The sequence below is a fragment of the Pongo abelii genome, chromosome 12 (genome assembly GCF_028885655.2).
Source record: "Pongo abelii isolate AG06213 chromosome 12, NHGRI_mPonAbe1-v2.0_pri, whole genome shotgun sequence".
Taxonomy (NCBI): domain Eukaryota; kingdom Metazoa; phylum Chordata; class Mammalia; order Primates; family Hominidae; genus Pongo; species Pongo abelii.
In genome coordinates, this window is record NC_071997.2 from 22,092,342 (window position 1) to 22,113,737 (window position 21,396).

At 37.2% G+C, this 21,396-nt stretch overlaps 1 protein-coding gene across 1 annotated transcript in view; it reads left to right on the plus strand.

Moving 5' to 3' along the window:
• Positions 1-644: 644 nt before the first annotated feature.
• The window catches only part of LOC129057624 (uncharacterized), a 40,604-nt gene continuing 19,852 nt past the window's right edge, over positions 645-21,396 (plus strand). Inside the window, exons 1-5 of the mRNA XM_054547800.2 lie at positions 645-850; positions 940-1,254; positions 3,283-3,381; positions 6,717-6,795; positions 8,303-8,421. Of these exons, the coding sequence (XP_054403775.1) occupies positions 979-1,254; positions 3,283-3,381; positions 6,717-6,795; positions 8,303-8,421 (573 nt within the window). The 5' untranslated portion in view covers positions 645-850; positions 940-978. The remainder of the gene's footprint in view (positions 851-939; positions 1,255-3,282; positions 3,382-6,716; positions 6,796-8,302; positions 8,422-21,396) is intronic.

Below are 21,396 nucleotides of genomic sequence, written 5' to 3' on the forward strand. Positions count from 1 at the left end.
TGTCACCTAAACTCAGGCTGTCCCCCACCCCCATCTAGAAGGGTCTCTCTGTCCTGCTTGTCTGGATAGAATGCCAGTCACTATTGGGTGGTCCTCCAGGCCTTCTTGAGTTGATCCTTTGTTAGGATTATAGAACTGAGCGGGACAGGGACTGGCCTAGGTGCAACTGAGGCCTTCCCAGCCTGGTCAGGGGCCTGGCCACTGTCCCTTCCCTTCACCTGTTGCCTCACTCTGCCAGCGGGGATGGGCAGCTCCTGGGGGTGAGGGCCGCCTGCCTAGACTCTGGGTCTGGGAACAGCTGGTCAGCTGGTGGGAGCTCCTGCAGAGCTTTCTGAGGGCCGAGGCCCAGTGGCAGTGGTTGAGATCCCAGATCTGAGCTTAGACCTGTCGTGTCTCCCAGCCCTCCAGCACGGAGCTCAGCCCAAGTCCCCTCTCTCTGCAGGTCCCCTGAAGACCTTGCCAAAGTAAGACATCACCTGGAGAAACTCAAGAATGACATGGTGGTGGTGAGTGGGATGCTGGGGACCCCTGGGGGAACCGGGGCTCCCCCAAGAGCTCCTGGGAGCACCGCTGGAGGGGCCTTCAAGGTGAGGGTGACTGGCTGGGGGCTGGGCCTGACCTGAGACCCTGCCCACCAGGCTTCTTCCAGGCCAGGTCTACTATGCTGGGTGGAAACGTGGGAGAAGTCACCGTCTGTCTGCGACCCCCATGGGGGCCTCTGCCACCCAGCCCAGAGAGGGCAGGGACTCTGGGGAGGACAAGGCTGTGGAGGTGGGGGATTATACCCAGGATCGGCCAACATCGTGTGCACAAGGGTGGAGGCTGAGAGAGAGGCCTCGGGAATCTGGCTGTAAGTGAGGACGGGCATGGGGTGGGAAGGCCCCCTAAATAGGGAACCTTTGGGTTCCGGGCTGCTGACCATGCCCCTCCTGCCTCTAGCCCACTGTCGCTGGTGCCACTGATAAAACAGCAGTACCTATGCCAGCCGCTCCTGGATGTCGTCCTGGCCAACATCCGCCCACCTATCTTCAGCCATTCCCTGTACTGCACATTCATTCCAGCCATGACTGCCATCCACGGCCGACCCATCATGTACATCCAGCTGGACTGGGCTTCGTGGAGGGTGGCTGGCCAGCCCTGGGCCATGTGTACCCAGTGTGGTCACCATGCTGCCTTCCCAAGGCCCTGGGGTGTGCACCCAGAAGCATAGGCTTGAGGACGACCAGCAGCAGAGCATCCCCAGCATTCTCCAGGGTGAGGTGGCCAGGCTGGACCCCAAGTGCATGACAAACCTGGACCCTTCTCACTGCAGCAACAGTGGTACCATCCACCTGATCTGCAAGCTGGGCAAGCTGGGCAAGCCTGCAAGAGCCCCAGGCCTCTGCAGTCCGAGCCAGAGAGCACAGTGCCCAGATCCCACCCTGTGTTCATGCCCTGGCAGGCTGTCGGCTCTCTCTTCACATACACCAGGCCCAGAACAGATTGGCCATGCCTCTGCCCACAGCCCCGGAGCTCACGCACCCTCACCTCTCCAACACAGATGTGGCTCTGCTTGCCTGGGGCCCTAGGGACGTGGTGGGCAGGGACCTCTGGGCACCCATCGATGCAGGGCACTCTGGGCTTCAGGTTTGGAAATCCGAGAGTCAGAGAGATCTCCAGGCTTTGCCACAAGCCTCACAAGAACCTCCTGGGGTGTGAATAGTCCTGATCAAGAGCTTGTCCAGGTGACAGGGTACAGCCTTGTGTGTTGCAAACAACAAGGTCAGCCTTGTGTGTGCTCAACACACCTTTGCTCCTTTCTATAGGAGAACACAGAGGACATAGGAAACCATATATTCTTGAAGTGCAAATATATGCTTCCAAGTTAAGAGAAATATTTTAATCTCTTCAAATAGATTGGCATTTGGCCAAGCACGGTGGCTCACGCCTGTAATCCCAGCACTTTGGGAGGCCAAGGCGGCCGGATCACCTGAGGTCAGGAGTTCGATACCAGCCTGGCCAACATAGCGAAACCCCGTCTCTACTGATAATGCAAAAATTAGCCGGACGTGGTGGTGCACACCTGTAATCGCAGTTACTCAGGAGGCTGAGGCAGGAGAATCGCTTGAACCCGGGAGACAGAGGTTGCAGTGAGCAGAGATCACGCCATTGCACTCCAGCTTGGGCAACAAGAGTGAAACTCCGTTTCAAAAAAAAAAAAGTAGGCATTCACATCGATACACAACGTTAATTTTCTTTCCTTAGTACACTACGTTCTTCCACAGTGAAAAGGACCTAAGTATGGGTATCTGGCAATGTGAAATCTAGCCTTCGCTTTGTCACCAGCTGTCCTCTGGGGAGGACAGGGCTGTGGGGGTGGCAGGACTTTGGTATGGGATAAAGGACATACATGTTATCCAACATGTATGTCCATACATGTTATCGAACTACAGTTATCCAACATGTATGTCCTTTGCCTTTGATCACAATCATGTATAAGCTCAAAACCAGTAAGCTCCCAACCAGAAATACATTCTTTAACCAGTGTACTATTGTTGGGAAAAAAAATTACTCCTTATATTATTGATGTAATTTTTAATGGGAATTAATGGGTTTTGTTTTCATTAGGATTTTCCGTGGACATAATTCACATTAATGAATAAGTATAGAAGTGGATTAAAAGAATCCCTAACAAAAGAAGTTTTAATTTAACAAAATTTTTATGATAATTTTTATTGAGATAAAAATGCCATACCCACATACCATTAAATTCACCGTTTTAAAGTTTACAATTCAGTTTTCAGTATATTTATAAGGTTCTGCAACCATTACCACTATTTAATTCTGGAACTTTTTTTTTCTTTTCTTATTTTATTTATTTTATTTTTTTGAGACAGAGTCTTGCTCTGTCGCCCAGGCTTGAGTCCAGTGGCACAATCTCGGCTCACTGCAACATTTGCCTCCCAGGTTCAAGCGATTCTCCCACCTCAGCCTCTTGATTAGCTGGGACTACAGGCACATGCCACCACGCCTGGCTAATTTTTATACTTTTAGTAGATACAGGGTTTCACCATATTGGTCAGGCTGGTCTCAAACACCTGACCTCGGGTGATCCATCCGCCATGGCTGTCCAAAGTGCTGAGCTTACAGCCGTGAACCACCACGTCCAGCCTAGTTCTAGAACATTGTTATCACCCCTAAAAGAAACCTAGTCCCGTTTAGCAGTCACTGTCTATTCCTTCCTCCCTCTAATCTCTCTCGATTTGTTTTTTTTTAATTGAAGCTTCCTTTTTTTCCTTGCAGAATCCAAGAAAACATGGGCCTGAAACCCAAGGCAGTACAGCGGAATTAATTACAGGGCTGGTCCCTCAGTCATACATGACAGAGATTGCTCAGGAAGAGGTAAGGGGAAAATGAATTCCAGGTTCTTGAAGGAAAACTTGTTACTATGTACATTCATGATGTTCCTTTGGTGTGTGGTTTCTATGAGTAATAGGTAGATGTCATTTCTGGAATGGTATGTTTATGTCTATACATTGTTTTATTAAACTCCATGGAGAAAGAAGAGGCTTACTTGCTTTATATCACATAGCAACAACATTGTACAAATTCTTCTGCTTAATGAAATAAAGATTTTCTAATTGCAGTTGATTTTAAAATTTTTTAAAATATTTTTATTAAATATTTAAAAATATTAATTTTTAAATTGAGACATAATTAACATACCCTCAAGTTGACCATCTTAAGTAGTTCTTATTCACACAGTTGCGCAAGTATCACTACTCTCTAATCTGTAACATTTTTATCACCCTAGAAAGAAACTTGACTCGTCCCCATTCCCTCATCCCTACCAATTACTGATCTATTTCCTGTCTCTATGGATTTGCTTGTTTTCGATATTTCATATAAATAGAATCATAGAATATGTGGCCTTTTATGTCTGGCTACCTTGACTTAATGTTTTCAAGGTTCATTTATGTTGTGGTATGAATCAGTATTTCCTTTCTTTTTATAGCCAAATATTTCATTGTATGGATCTGTTTTTTTCATCTGGTTATCAGTTGGTGGACGTTTGGGGTGGTTTCCACTTTTTGGCTATTAAAAATAATGCTGCTATGAACATTTGTGTAAAAGTCTATATGTGGACATATCTCCTGAGTATATAAAAGTGGAACTGCTATGTCATATGGTAACTCTGTTGAACTTTTAAGGAACTGTCAAACTCTCTTCCAAAGCAGCTGTATCATTTTATATTCTCAGTAACAGTGTATGAAGGTTTTAATATTTCTGCATCCTTGCTGATACTTGTTATAATGTGTCTTTTTGATTATAGCCATCCTAATGTACATGCTGTAAAAATATTTATACACACTGCAGTAAAAATGTTTATCAAAAATGTTTTGGCGGGGCTGAGGTGGGTAGATCACCTGAAGTCAGGAGTTCGAAACCAGCCTGGCCAACATGGTGAAACTCCATGTTTACTAAAAATACAAAAATTAGCCGGATGTGGTGGCACACACCTGTAATCCCAGCTACTTGGGAGGCTAAGGCGGGAGAATCGATTGAACCCAGGCAGCAGTGGTTGCGGTAGCCGAGATTGCACCATTGCACTCCAGCCTGGGAAACAAGAGCGAGACTTCATCTGAAAACAACAAGAACAAAAAGTTTTAGCACTTATTACATAGTCATTGCTTCCATTTGTGTATATTGCTGTTGGTTCCATAAACTGATATATTTCTTACAGTCTTTTGGAAGGCTGTTTGGCAGGAGCTATACAAACATTTCATTTTTTTGTACAAATAATTCAAATTTCTATGACTTTAAAAATTTTATGAATTTAACTCAAAAGGAAAGAGCTGCACACATAGGTACTTATTGCTCTTGATTTTGATAGGAAAATATTAGGATAAATTTACTAGGAGAATGGGTTAATATTCAGTAATGAGAATGGTATTTTAACTTGTTGAGCTATTAAACATTCATTAAACCTATATAGATCCCACAGCAATATGGAAAAATATAAAACATCAAGTGAGTATACTGTGGTTATGGCTTTGTTAAAATGTGGAAAATACAAAAAAAAAAAAAGAAGGAAACATGAAAAAGCAGGGAAAAGGCTAACACATTTTCTTTCAATATATATATTTAAAGTTTTATCAAACAAAAATACAGAGAATTTGTCACTTGAAAAAATTAGTGCCAGTAAATTATACCAAGTTTTTGTACAATAGTAGCAAATTTGATTTTTAATTTGTGTTTTTTCTTGATATGAGAGCTATAAATTAATAGCTTTTTAAGATTCTCACAATTAATTGCAGTTTTCACTAAATATCTCAAAGTAATTGCAATAACAGTATTTGAAATAACATAATATGGGTCTGGCCTTTATATGTTGGTATGTTGAGCAAGGACTGAAAGAAATGTCCAGAGCTTCACAGTGTCTGCTGGATTGGGGGTGGAGGGGTGGTGGGGAGAATGTGAGTTGGAATTGTAGAATTGGATTTGAGATAGGATCAGTTTGAAGGAAGAGTTTACATTTTATTCTTTATATCTTTGATGGTTTTAATTTATGTAACAATCTATATGTTATATATTGTAAGTGAATTATTTAATTTCTGTTAATGGTCTCTGAGCCAAATTCCAATTTCAGTTCTATGGTCAATTGAAATACTTTAGAATGGATAATCTGCTATGAAATACAAAATCCATTTTGCATCCTCTCTCTTGATTTTTTTTGTTATACTTTAAGTTCTAGGGTACATGTGCACAACATGCAGGTTTGTTAACATATGTATACATGTGACATGCTGGTGTGCTGCACCCATTAACTCATCATTTACATTAGGTATATCTCCCAGCCATCCCATTACTGGGTATATACCCAAAGGATTATAAATCATGCTGCTATAAAGACATATGCACACATATGTTTATTGCGGCCTATTCACAATAGCAAAGACTTGGAACCAACTCAAATGTCCATCAATGATAGGCTGGATTAAGAAAATGTGGCACATATACACCATGGAATACTATGCAGCCATAAAAAAGGATGAGTTCATGTCCTTTATAGGAACACGGATGAAACTGGAAACCATCATTCTCAGCAAACTATCGCAAGGACAGAAAACCAAACACTGCATGTTTTCACTCACAGGTGGGAACTGAACAATGAGAACACTTGGACACAGGAAGGGGAACATCACACACCAGGGCCTGTCGTGGGGTGGGGGGGAAGGGGGGAGGGATAGCATTAGGAGATATATCTGTCTTGATTTTGAAAAATAGTTGCTCTTTTCTGTTACAAGAGACTTTGTGGCAAGTGAGACAATTTTTACTTATCTTTTGCTATGTGTATTAATTTTGGCAAGCCCTTCTTACTTGAGGATTAACTTTTTGTTTCATAGAGTTCTTTAGTATCTATTGAAATTATTTTTTTGTTTCTTAAAGCAGTTTTTACAGTTATGTATTATTCTGAATTAATCATTTAGCTTTATATGTACATGCCAGTTAGAGTAAGAATGATGGGAATAAAATGATTATTATTCCCTATATTATTATTCCCTAGAGGTTTGTGTTTACCAGAGTTTATCTCATTTTACCTTTACTATATATTGAAACTATAAATGAAATAGCTCAATTTCTTAGCATTTATAAAATAAGTACTCCAGTGTTATGTTTACCATAAATGTTTGAGTGAGTCTTCTCTTTGCCTTTCTCTTTGTCAAAAAATTCAGGCTCTGCTGGTTCTTTGTCAGTTAGATAGCATTGATTTCTGGAATCCTGATGCTCCTGTGAAACATTTTGGGATATTAGGTATATGTACTTTTATTTTTTAAGTTCAACTTTTAAATTTCGTTTTGTATTTTTTGTCTTGAAATATTAACTCTATAGTACTTAGTACGTTGTAAAACTTACACTTCCAAAAGTTTTATGATTTTGTATTTTATTTGACTTCAAATTATTAGAATTTCTTGTTTTAACTGTAAGAAAATATCACAGCAATTTAGAAAATAAATTTAAGAATAGTGCTAAATTTTGTCACCCAAACATAAGTACTGTTGTTTGCTATATTCCCTTTTTCAGATTTCAATGTGGTTGCTACTGTGTTTTTAATAGATTTGCAGTTATAAGCCTAGAACGATAAAATTTTGTAACAATACTGTTTTTTCAGTTTTTTAAACTGTGATCTTTCCTACACTTTCTGTAATACCAATGTTTTTGGTGAATGAATTAATCATGGACACCTGCTTAGAAGACAAAAATATATACAGAATTTTGTGGTCTGCTTCCTAGATAACACAAATCGTTACATTTTCATGAGCATGAAGTCACCACACCGAGGAAAATGGAAATGTGTAAACCTCAAGTTTGCCATTATCTTATAGGAATGGGTGTGCTAAGTTACTTCACAGCTGAATTAAACCTTACTGTAGAGCAGTGCTCTCCACTAGTAACATGAGAACCATATGTTATTTAAAGTTTTAAAGTTTTCAAGTTACCACATTAAAGAGTAAAAAGAAGCAGGTAAAATTAATTGTATTAATGTTTTATTTAACCTGGTATATATTATCTATAATTTCAACATGTAACCAGTATAAAAGTTATTAATGAGATATTTCATTCTGTTTTTTAATGAAGTCTTCAAACTTTGGTGTGTCTTTTATACTTACAGCACATCTCAATTTGAACAAGCCACACTTAAAAGTCCTCAATAGCCATGTGTGGCTGCCCAGTGGCTACCATGTTAGACACTGCAGCTCTAGAGTAGGGATCAGGAAACTTTTCTTTTAAGGCCAGATAGTAAATATTTTAGGCTTTGTGGGTCATACAGTTTCTGTCATAACCATTCAGTTCTGCCTTTGGAGCATGAAAGTCGCCACAGACAATATGTGAAATGAAGGGGCTTGGCTGTGTTTAACTAAGACTTTATATTTACAAGAGCAAGTGATAGGCTGGATTTGGCCTGTGGATGGTAGCTTGCAGACCCCCGCTGTGGAGCACTGGGTTTATAGGCAGTCTCTGCCATGCATGCGGTTTATTGTTTCTTCTTATGTCCACTGCAAGGATGAGCTACATGGATAGAAACACTGGGAGTTTAATGAAACACAGGGGGCTTATAAATAAATATTTGCTCTTTTTTTTCTATAACGTATAGACTTACTTCCTTTGATTATAATGCTGTTGACACTTTGATAACTATTTCTCTAAAACCCTTCAAGGGAAATTAAGCTTCTCTAAACTTGTATTCATTATGGTAGAATGTCATTCTTATGTCTGGTTATTGATGATGCTACTAACAATGAACTTTATGTTACTGCAGTTCACAGATGCTTTATACATCTGCAAGAAATTAGTCATCAAATGCTTAGTAGTACAAAAATTCTCAAGTGGTTGCAGGAAATTTTGATCTGCAGGAATAAATTTCTTCTTAAAAATAAGGTAAGCAAAATGACATCTTTTAAAAAATGGAAGAATATTTGGAATGGTAATGGGAAGAGATTGAGAAGTGTTTTATAGCCCAGTTAGGTTCTATTTCAGCTCCTCCTTCCTCCCAGGGTTTTCAAAAGGATATATATGTGCAGAGGACAATGGCTGGAAAATCAGCATTTTAAAAAATAATCTGAGTCTTTGACCTTAAAACCATGCTGTTGATGAATTCTAGTTCTAGTTGAGTTAAACAGGACTCTATGGGGTGGGCCTAGGAAAAATGTGGACTGCTATAACCAAAGTAGCTTGAGGAGCATATTCTATCTTTACTCTCAAGCTCATACATAAGGCATAATTCATACATAAAATTTATTTTAACGTGTAGCTTCTATGATTAAGAGTTCTATTATGGCATAGATTTGGGAGTACTTGATTTAATGAGTCTTTGTCCAGTTCTAGAATCACAGCTCTGAGAAATCATAAAGGCCTAGATGTCATGGCTAGACTAGTCCAGAGAATTATCTATCAAGAAGCAAAAGGGAAAAGGTTGAGGGTCCTCAATCTAGATTTATTTCTATTACTCCAATAAGGATTTCACCTCTTGAAAATATCAGGGGACTTCTTTGTGGTGGAGTGAAATTTTTTGATTCTGAACTATTGAAACATAGTGAGGTGGTGTTGTGGAGGATAGAGAAGAGCCTTAAATTTCTTTTAACATATAGTTTCTATTGTTAATCAATTTAGGAATTCTATTATAGACTACTTTTAGGAGTACTTGATTTAATGAATTTTTATCTGGTACTAGAAGCGTAGCTGTGAAAAACTTTAAATGTATGAAACTCATATCCTTTTCAGTATTATACAGCTTGTTATTAATCAATTGTTTCTGTTTAGAAATAGACTAGTGGTGAAGCGGGTTTATTCACATCTGGCTTATTTGATGTGTTAATATAGCAGAATTTGGCATTATCCCAAAGATACGGAAAGAGATCAGACTTCAGACTTTCATGCCCTTGCCTGTGGTACAATCTCCAGAATGCGAGTATGAGGAATCCAGTAATGAATTCTTAGTGCCCTGGTCAGCACAGCCACTCTTCTGACATACTTGGTGTATATACCAGGGTTAATTACTGGTCCAGAAGAACTTAATCTCAAGAGTCAATTTATAGTTAGCCCAACATGGCACAGGATAAAATCTTATAGAAAAAAATCATTGTCATTGAGATCAAATTATAGTTTTCATACAGTAGGTTTACATTGTTGATGTTTTACTTATGTTTATGTTAGACTTAATTTATATTTGTAGAATGTAACGTTTACGATGATTTAGAGAATGGATGGGAAACTGAAAGAAATTGTAAAGACATTTAAGTGAACATTATTTGTTCTAATGGGTTTCTAGTGAATCTCTTTCAAGGTGGGGCATAGAGATTGAGAGGAAGGAGAAGTTTTCTAGCAGATTCTCAAACAGGAAGACAACTCAAACAAGTGTTTATTCCTCTTGGTTGTCAGTGCTTCAATTAAGCTTATTTCTGTCTTTTTTTCTAGCAGGCAGATAGAAGTTCCTGTCACTTTCTCCTTTTTTATAAAGTAGGATGAGCTATTCCTTCTACTGGAAATACCAGTCAAATGTCCATGGATCATGAAGAGTTACTATGTACTCCTGGAGCCTCTCTCCAGAAGGGAAAAGGGAACTCCTCTGTGGTCAGCTTCTTTTGTAATTTTCCTATATCATGTTTTGTGTTCTATTTGTTTTCTGAATGAACTTTGGTAAATTTCATCTAGGTAATATAGTGTAATAGTGAAAAACTGCTTAGACTCTAGTTCTATCACTGCTCTTTGTGGAACTTTGGGCAAGTTCATAACATCTTTGTTCCTAAGTTCCTCAACTTTAAAATGGGGACAACAATAATAAGAGGTCCTTCACATCCCTTGTAAGGTGGATTCCTAGGTATTTTATTCTCTTTGAAGCAATTGTGAATGGGAGTTCACTCATGATTTGGCTGTTTGTCTCTTATTGGTGTATAAGAATGCTTGTGATTTTTGTACATTGATTTTGTATCCTGAGACTTTGCTGAAGTTGCCTATCAGCTTAAGGAGATTTTGGGCTGAGATGATGGGGTTTTCTAGATATACAATCATGTCATCTGCAAACAGGGACAATTTGACTTCCTCTTTTCCTAATTGAATACCCTTTATTTCCTTCTCCTGCCTGATTGCCCTGGCCAGAACTTCCAACACTACGTTGAATAGGAGTTGGTAGGAGAGGGCATCCCTGTCCTCTGTCAGTTTTCAAAGGGAATGCTTCCAGTTTTGGCCCATTCAGTATGATATTGGCTGTGGGTTTGTCATAGATAGCTCTTATTATTTTGAGATACGTCCCATCAATACCTAATTTATTGAGAGTTTTTAGCATGAAAGGTTGTTGAATTTTGTCAAAGGCCTTTTCTGCATCTCTTGAGATAGTCATATGGTTTTAGTCATTTGTTCTGTTTATATGCTGGATTATGTTTATTGATTTGCGTATGTTGAACCAGCCTTGCATCCCAGGGATGAAGCCCACTTGATCATGGTGGATAAGCTTTTTGATGTACTGCTGGATTCTGTTTGCCAGTATTTTATTGAGAATTTTTGCATCGATGTTCATCAGGGATATTGGTCCAAAATTCTCTTTTTTTGTTGTGTCTCTGCCAGGCTTTGGTATCAGGATGATGCTGGCCTCATAAAATGAGTTAGGGAGGATTCCCTCTTTTTCTATTGATTGGAATAGTTTCAGAAGGAATGGTACCAGCTCCTCCTTGTACGTCTGGTAGAATTCGGCTGTGAATCCGTCTGGTCCTGGACTTTTTTTGGTTGGTAAGCTATTAATTATTGCCTCAATTTCAGAGCCTGTTATTGGTCTATTCAGAGATTCAACTTCTTCCTGGTTTAGTCTTGGGGGGGGTGTATGTGTCGATGAATTTATCCATTTCTTCTAGCTTTTCAAGTTTATTTGCATAGAGGTGTTTATAGTATTCTCTGATGGTAGTTTGTATTTCTGTGGGATCGGTGGTGATATCCCCTTTATCATTTTTTATTGCATCTATTTGATTCTTCTCTCTTTTCTTCTTTATTAGTCTTGCTAGCAGTCTATCAATTTTGTTGATCTTTTCAAAAAACCAGCTCCTGGATTCATTAATTTTGTGAAGGGTTTTTTGTGTCTCTATCTCCTTCAGTTCTGCTCCTATCTTAATTATTTCTTCCCTTCTGCTAGCTTTTGAATGTGTTTGCTCTTGCTTCTCTGGTTCTTTTAATTGTGATGTTAGGGTGTCAATTTTGGATCTTTCCTGCTTTCTCTTGTGGGCATTTAGTGCTATAAATTTCCCTCTACATATTGCTTTGAATGTGTCCCAGACATTCTGGTATGTTGTATCTTTGTTCTTGTTGGTTTCAAAGAACATCTTTATTTCTGCCTTCATTTCGTTATGTACCCAGTAGTCATTCAGGAGCAGGTTGTTCAGTTTCCATGCAGTTGAGTGGTTTTGAGTGAGTTTCTTAATCCTGAATTCTAGTTTGATTGCACTGTGGTCTGAGAGACAGTTTGTTATAATTTCTGTTTTTTTACATTTGCTGAGGAGTGCTTTACTTCCAACTATGTGGTCAATTTTGGAATAAGTGCAGTGTGGTGCTGAGAAAAATGTATATTCTGTTGATTTGGGGTGGAGAGTTCTGTAGATGTCTATTAGGTCCGCTTGGTGCAGAGCCGAGTTCAATTCCTGGATATCCTTTTTAACTTTCTGTCTCGTTGATCTGTCTAATGTTGACAGTGAGGTGTTAAAGTCTCCCATTATTATTGTGTGGGAGTCTAAGTCTCTGTAGGTCTCTAAGGGCTTGCTTTATGAATCTGGGTGCTCCTGTATTGGATACATATATATTGAGAATAGTTAGCTCTTCTTGTTGAATTGATCCCTTTATCATTATGTAATGGCCTTCTTTGTCTCTTTTGGTCTTTGTTGTTTTAAAGTCTGTTTTATCAGAGACTAGGATTGCAACCCCTGCCTTTTTTGGTTTTCCATTTGCTTGGTAGATCTTCCTCCATCCATATATTTTGAGCCTATACGTGTCTCTGCACATGAGATGGGGTTCCTGAATACAGCACACTGATGGATCTTGACTCTTTATCCAATTTGCCAGTCTGTGTCTTTTAATTGGAGCATTTAGCACATTTACATTTAAGGCTAATATTGTTATGTGTGAATTTGATCCTGTCATTATGATGTTAGCTGGTTATTTTGCTCGTTAGTTGATGCAGTTTCTTCCTAGCCTCGATGGTCTTTACAATTTGGCATGTTTTTGCAGTGGCTGGTACCAGTTGTTCCTTTCCATGTTTAGTGCTTCCTTCAGGAGCTCTTTTAGGGCAGGCCTGGTGGTGACAAAATTTCTCAGCATTTGCTTGTCTGTAAAGGATTTTATTTCTGCTTCACTTATGAAGCTTAGTTTGGCTGGATATGAAATTCTAGATGGAAAGTTCTTTTCTTTAAGAATGTTGAATATTGGCCCCCACTCTCTTCTGGCTTGTAGAGTTTCTGCTGAGATCAGCTGTTAGTAGTTCTAAGTTAAGGTGCTTTTTGCTGCTAAAGCTATTACATTTTTGTGGATGATTAAAAACAAGAGCTAAGGATTAACAGTAATTAAATGTCTCTTAGAAAAAGTCAGTGGTACAAAGAAATGGTTAATTACAGTGAGAGAATAATAAGAAGGAAGTTGAAGAGAATGTATTTTTTCAACAACAAAACCAAGTAGAAGCTATCCAAGCAGTGAGATTCACTAATTCATAGCAACTGAGCAGTTTATTAGAAGTCTATAATTATATTTGCCACTTAATTAAGAACTCTGTACAGATTTCTCAATAGAACTTGTTGGAAACTCTACTTATCTTGGCTACTGGGATTTCATGAGGAAACTGCTTTCACTGTGTTAGACTGTCTCATTAAAATTTTGCTCAGCCATCCGTGGAAGCACGAGTTGATTCCTAAGAGTCTAATAGTTGTGGATTTGTTGGTGAAGTGTGACTGAAAGGGCATAGGACAGCACAAATGACTTTCTAATCCTCAGTCATTAAGGTGGATATTAACCCACTATGAACAGCTATGGCATTATTGCTTGCTTATGGTACTGATTCTTATTGACTGTGGGCATCCATTCTTATCGTTTAGTGCCCAGACTTATTAGATCATTGTAAAGCTCACCTGTTCAGCAAATGGGTGACTACCTGGATAGAAAAACAGAAGCCATAACAAGATACTGACTCCAGGTTACCTACTTTGACAATGATAAGAGAGCCCAAATTTACTTCCATCTATAACAGCCAAAACGCCTGAAGACAAGTCTCCAGGAAAGAAGTCAAAATGAGAAATTGTAGTAGCGTCATTGGTGACTCCACTTTTTTGTATTTTTTTAATAGAGAGATCCTGTGACTATTATCAGCTTTGTCAATAATCCTTGGAGAGCTTGCAAATGTAGGGGCTACAGTGCTGTAAATAGATGAATAGCAAAATAGTAGAAATTCCAATGTCATCAGGTAATATAGAAAGAATGAAGTTAATGGATATGTGTAGCCTCTTAACCCAACTCTGGAATAGAGTACATTCTCAGTAAATAGTAAGAAATAGAAGAAGAAGCATTTCCCCATGTTTTTCATACTGATTACTACCTAAGTTTTAATAATATATATTTCTTCACCAAGTGAATGCATTGTGATGTTTTCAACCACCTTATTGTAGTTGGACATTTAGGTTATTTCAGAATTTTTGCAATTGAAAACAATAACAATCTCCTCATGGACATCTGTATGTGTCATGAACATTGTTTTTGCATTTTGGATTATTTCTCATTATATTCCAAGTGGATTGGCTGGGTCTAGTGGGCGAATTTGTTGGAGGCTATTGCAATTGGTCCTACTTTCCTTATTTATTGTCTACTTACTGATAATGGAGAACTACATATGATACCTAACAAAGTTTAGAGATTTGTCATGTTTGTAATAAAGATTAATAAAAATACAAAATAGTATGTCATAAATGTCGGGGGAAACAATGAAGTAGAAACTAAGGGCCACTGATTTTTAGACTTTAAGTAGAGATTGAAGATGGAATTGAGAATTCAAGGTGAAATTTATATCATTTCATCAGAAAAAGGACAGGGACACGATATATAACAGTGGACTCGCAGACAATAAGAAGGTGAACTTTGCTAACACAGTTTATCCATATACAGAAATAATAGGGCATCACTGGATAATCAAGAGTAGGTAGAGGCCAGACAGGAAAGCACTTTCAACATAATTTAAAGCATTTGGACTTTATTATTCAGCTAATTGGAAGAAATATAATTTCTCATTATGAGGTTGATATGCAAAAAGGCATTATCGGAATCTATACTTTTTTTTTCCCAGTTTTCCCAATGAGATAATTTTTTTTTAATTTTTTTTCATTATTATTATACTTTAAGTTTTAGGGTACATGTGCACAATGTGCAGGTTAGTTACATATGTATACATGTGCCATGTGGGTGTGCTGCACCCATTAACTCATCATTTAGCATTAGGTATATCTCCTAAAGCTATCCCTCCCACCTCCCCCCACCCCACAACAGTCCACAGAGTGTGATGTTCCCCTTCCTGTGTCCAAGTGTTCTCATTGTTCAATTCCCACCTATGAGTGAGAATATGCGGTGTTTGGTTTTTTGTTCTTGCGATAGTTTACTGAGAATGATGATTTCCAATTTCATCCGTGTCCCTACAAAGGACATGAACTCATCATTTTTTATGGCTGCATAGTATTCCATGGTGTATATGTGCCACATTTTCTTAATCATTGTTGGACATTTGGGTTGGTTCCAAGCCTTTGCTATGGTGAATAGTGCCGCAGTAAACATACGTGTGCATGTGTCTTTATAGCTGCATGATTTATAGTCCTTTGGGTATATACCCAGTAATGGGATGGCTGGGTGAAATGGTATTTCTAGTTCTAGATCCCTGAGGAATCGCCACACTGACTTCCACAAGGGTTGAACTAGCTTACAGTCCCACCGACAGTGTAAAAGTGTTCCTATTTCTCCACATCCTCTAAAGCACCTGTTGTTTCCTGACTTTTTAATGATTGCCATTCTAACTGGTGTGAGATGGTATCTCATTGTGGTTTTGATTTGCATTTGTCTGATGTCCAGTGATGGTGAGCATTTTTTCATGTGTTTTTTGGCTGCATAAATGTCTTCTTTTGCAAAGTGTCTGTTCATGTCCTTCACCCACTTTTTGATGAGGTTGTTTGTTTTTTTCTTGTAAATTTGTTGGAGTTCATTGTAGATTCTGGATATTAGCCCTTTGTCAGATGAGTAGCTTGCGAAAATTTTCTCCCATTTTGTAGGTTGCCTGTTCACTGTGATGGTAGTTTCTTTTGCTGTGCAGAAGCTCTTGAGTTTAATTAGATCCCATTTGTCAATTTTGGCTTTTGTTGCCATTGCTTTTGGTGTTTTAGACATGAAGTCCTTGCCCATGTCTATGTCCTGAATGGTAATGCCTAGGTTTTCTTCTAGGGTTTTGATGGTTTTAGGTCTAATATTTAAGTCTTTAATCCATCTTGAATTAATTTTTGTATGCAGTGTAAGGAAGGGATCCAGTTTCAGCTTTCTGCATATGGCTAGCCAGTTTTCCCAGCACCATTTATTAAATAGGGAATCCTTTCTCCATTGCTTGTTTTTCTCAGGTTTGTCAAAGATCAGATAGTTGTAGATATGTGGCGTTATTTCTGAGGGCTCTGTTCTGTTCAATTGATCCATATCTCTGTTTTGGTAACAGTACCATGGTGTTTTGGTTACTGTAGCCTCAAAATCAATGTACAAAAATCAAAAGCATTCTTATACACCAATAACAGACAAACAGAGCCAAATTGTGAGTCAACTCCCATTCACAATTGCTTCAAAGAGAATAAAATACCTAGGAATGCAACTTACAAGTGACGTGAAGGACCTCTTCAAGGAGAACTACAAACCACTGCTCAATGAAATAAAAGAGGATACAAACAAATGGAAGAACATTCCATGCTCATGGGTAGGAAGAATCAATATCGTGAAAATGGCCATACTGCCCAAGGTAATTTATAAATTCAGTGCCATCCCCATCAGGCTACCAATGACGTTCTTCACAGAATTGGAAAAAACTACTTTAAAGTTCATATGGAACCAAAAAAGAGCCCGCATCGCCAAGTCAATCCTAAGCCAAAAGAACAAAGCTGGAGGCATCATGCTACCTGAATCTGTACTTTTTAGGGGTGTGAATTACAAGTGGTTAAAAATAGAGAGAAATTTTTTTTTCATATACTTGTTAGCTATTTGTATGTCTTGTTTTGGGAACAGTTTATTCAGGTCCTTTGCCCATTTTTAAAATTGAGTTACTTGTTTTCTTGCTATTGATTGAGTTGAATTCCTTACGTATTTTGGATATGAATCCCTTATATGGTGTATGGTTTGCAAATTTGTTTTCTCAATCTGTAGGTTGTTTCTTCACTCTATTAACATTGTTTCCTTTGCTGTAGAGAAGCTTTTTAGTGTGAAGCAATCACATTTGTTTATTTTTTCTTTTATTGGCTAAGCTTTTGGGATCAAATCTAATGACAGTTTCCATTATTATGTCTAGGTCTTTTATCTATTTTGAGTTTATTTCTGTATGTGGTGTGAGGTAAAGGTCCAAATTTATTCTTCTGCATGAGGATGTCTGGTTTTCCCAGCACCACTTATTGCATCGAAGAAACTTATCCTTTCCATTGTGTTCTTGCCAGCCTTGACAAAAATCTATTGACTGCAAATATGTAGGTTTATTTTGGGTCCTTCTATCCTGTTTTATTGTAGTGTCTGTTTTTATGCCAATACCACACTGTTTTAATTACTATAACTTTGTAACATATTTTAAAATCAGGTAGTTTGATTCTTCCAACTTTGTTCTCAAAATTGTCTTGGCTATTCAGGACAATTTGCAGTTCCATATGAATTTTAGAATTTTTTTTCCATTTGTGTGACAAAGGACTTTGAATTGAATCTATAGATTTTGGGGGGTGGTACGGAGATTTTAACAATATTAATTATTCCCAGCTGTGAACACAGAATTTTTTTTCATTTATTTGTGTCATCTTCAATTTGTTTTACCAAAAGCTTATGGACCTTTTACCTCCTTGGCTAAGTTTAATCCTAAGTACTTTTTTTCCATAGCTATTGTCAATGGGATTTTTTTTCTTGATTTCTTTTTTGGAATAGTTTATTGTTAGTGTATAGAAATAATACTAATTTTTATATATTAATTTTTGCATCCTGCAGCTTTCCTGAATTCATGTATCAATAACAACAGTCTTTGGTAGAGACTTTAGAGAATTTTTATATAGAATATCACTAATCACTAGGAAAATACAATGAAAACCATAATGAGATATCACTTTACTCCTTTTAGTATAGCTGTTATTAAAAAGATGAAAGATGAGTATTGGTGAGGATGTGCAGAAAAGGGAAACTCTTGTACAGTGTTGGTGGAAATGTGAGTTAGTAACGTTATTAAGGAAAACTAAGGTGAGTTCTTGAGAAACTAAAAATAGAACTACCATATGACTCAGCAATCTTATATCTAGGTATATATGCAAAGGAATTGAAATCAGCATGTCAAAGAGGTAGCTACATTCCCACGTTCATTGCAGCATTATTCACAATAGTCAAGATATGGAATCAACAGATGAATGGAAAAATAAAATGTAGTGTATTTACACACACACACACACACACACACACACAGAGAGGAATATTATCCAGCCTTTAAAAATAGGGCAAAATCGTATCATTTGCAACAACATAAATGAACCTAGAGGATATTGTGCTTAGTAAAATAACCAGGCAGAAAAAGGCAAATACCACATGATTTCACTTACATGTTAAAATAAATATGTCAAACTCAAAGTAAAATAGTCGTTATCAGAGGCTGTGGAGAAAAAGGAATGGAAAGGTGTTATACAAAGTTCCAGTTAGACTGGAGTTACAGGTTTTTGAGATTGATTGCACAACATGGTAACAGATGGCTAATAACAACATATTGCAAATTTCAAAACTAAGAAAGTAAATTTCAAATGTTCTCATGAAAAATGATGTCTGTGAGGTGATGGAGATGTTAATTTAGCCTGAATTAATCATTGCACATTGTATACATATATCAAAAGATCACATTTTACCCCATAACTATATACAACTGTAATTTGTCTTTTAAAAAATTTGAAAAATAGAGACAGCAAAATGCTAGTAGCCATGGATTTGTCATTAAGAATCTAGAAGTGGCTTCTTGCTATGTAAAGGAGACACACTTGATATAAATAACTATAGCTTTTATTTTACATGTTAAGAATGTTGACTTAAATATAATAATGTAAAACTTGACAGGTAATACAATTTAGAAATAGTAATAGTTAACACTTTTTACTATTTAGGACCTACTATGTGGCAGGTACTGTGTGAAGCATTTTACATTCCTTTTCTTATTTAAAATTCCTCCAAACCATACATGGTAGGAACTATGATTATCTCAACTATACAAAGAAATAATAACTTAAAGAGGGTAAGTAAGTTCCTTATTTAATGTAGACATTTAAGGGCAAAGCCAGGATTTAAACTTGGTTCTGCCTGGCACCAGAGTGTTTGGACTATCTTCCTTCAGGCATGGGTACACTCATGGCAAACATGATTCATTTATTAAAATAACATTATAGAAGTCCGGTAAAAGGGTGGCTCCAGAGCAAATGGAAAAGAGGAAAAGACATAAAATAAATTACTAAATTGGATACAAGAGGAGATAAGAGGATCTGAGAATAACTTCAAGTGTTTAAACATGAGATAAAAGGAGAGCAGTAGTACCACTAGTGGAAATAGTAAAAACTAGAGAATAAACTTGTTTCCAGTAATAAAATGTTTTGGCTTGACAATGGTAAAACAGTATGGGCTTATTTTAGACCAAAGTCCAAGTTTTATAATTGTATCCCTTGAGTCTGGCAATTCCCAACATAAAGTTATTAAGGATGAGGTGTTTCTAGGGGACGGCTTGACCACAGTGCCTATCTTCTCTTCTTCCTGAGATCAGCATACACAACAATAACTGAACACACTATTTGTTGAACTAGCTCAACTAGTATTGAGACATTAGTATCCTGGATCAAGGATATTCAGTTTCAATCATACAGAATTTCCCTGACTAATGAGATTACTTCTCTTTAGTTATTCCTGTTGATTATCAATCCTCCTTCATGTAAACCAAAGTCCCCATCAAGTTTCAAATGCCTTGTTTTTAAATATGAACCAAAAAAAAAACAACCCAAGAAGCTACAAGCACAAGAAAATTAGCAGTATAAATGCAAAAGAAAAAATAAGTATAAAATAGGAAGGAAGGAAAAGAGGAAGGAAGGAGGGAAGAAGGAAGAGAAGAAGGAAGGAAGGAAGACCAGAGAAAGTTGAGAGTTAAAAGAATAGAAAATAACTTAAAATAATAAAATAAAATATTGATTACTGTTCTCAGAAACAGTCCTGAAGATATTTAATTTATAAAACCAGTGTTGTGGCCCTTAGAAATCGTTACTTCTAATGTCTTTTGTTGATAGTGTTCATAGAAAAGTATTTGGGTGAATGATTGTTGCTTTTAAGGGCTGTTGCTTGAAAATTGCAATTGTAATTGTCAGCACTTTTATGGAAAATATCATTGAATGACTATATCTGTGACACAAAAGTGAAGGGAATAGTTTTAATTTGAAGCATTTTCTTTATCTATCTAGCAGATATTAGATAGCAGATATTAGATATTTACATATCTAGCAGAATTCACAGCCCTTCAAATAAGGTTTGCAATTACAGGAAACTTATCTTTATAAGCCCCTTGAGAAGCCCTGGATTGGATTCCGTGATTCCAGCAGGTATCTCTTACAGGCATCACCTCTTACAGAACTCACCAAAGCTCTTGCTAGGTAATCCGTAGAAGTATAATAAGTTTTAAATAATATCCTCACAAAGCCATCAGAGTTCACTGGAAGTCACTATTACGGGCAACTAATCTACAAAGTACATTTTCTTACATCCTCCAAATTTTGCAGCTGTGCTACAAAAATCTAGGTATGGAATTATGAAATGTGCATTAAAATTACAGCTGTTTACCATTTTATTTTAAATAAATATTTTAAATATTTTAATTACCATTCTGAGTTGTGGTTTCTATGTAAACCATGAATACAGTAATACCCTTATAGCATAAATTGCTAAAAGAATAAATAAATTAAAATTTTTTAAAGTTCTTGATAAATAGCGTATAGAAACTGTAGTATATTGAAGATAATTTATTACATGGGCATTAACTAAAATTTCCATATTAAATCAAGATCATTACACATTATCATAAAAATTGAATATATCTACTATTTTATCCACCCTAAACAGGTCTAGCTTTATTTTTAAAAAATCTATGTGCACCCCAAACCCTCTTTCTTCTATTAGAAAGATAGATAGACATTAGTTTTGAGCAGATAACCCCTACTATAACAAAAACAAATACACACCATGAAACATATGGTCTTAATGATGAAATACGAGGTTTCAACAATATAAAAACCCAAGATTAATCTCCAATTCTGTCATATTTGGAGGATAATGACTTTATCTCTTTAAATGTAAGACACAGACATTTGAAGTGACGACTTGTAAGATCTACAACACTTTGGAACTTAAGCTCTAAATATTTGTAAAAATCATCCAACCTGGCCATAACTGTGAATAAAATTGGCCCAAAACATATATTTTATTTTTTTCTAGATTTCTCTTTATAATATCTATACATATTTTCAGAATTCTAAATTTAGCTTTTGAGCAAAATTATAGTATCTCTCAATTAATCATGTCGAGAAAATATTTATGATCTTCATAAAACTTTCCTTGCCTTATAAACTC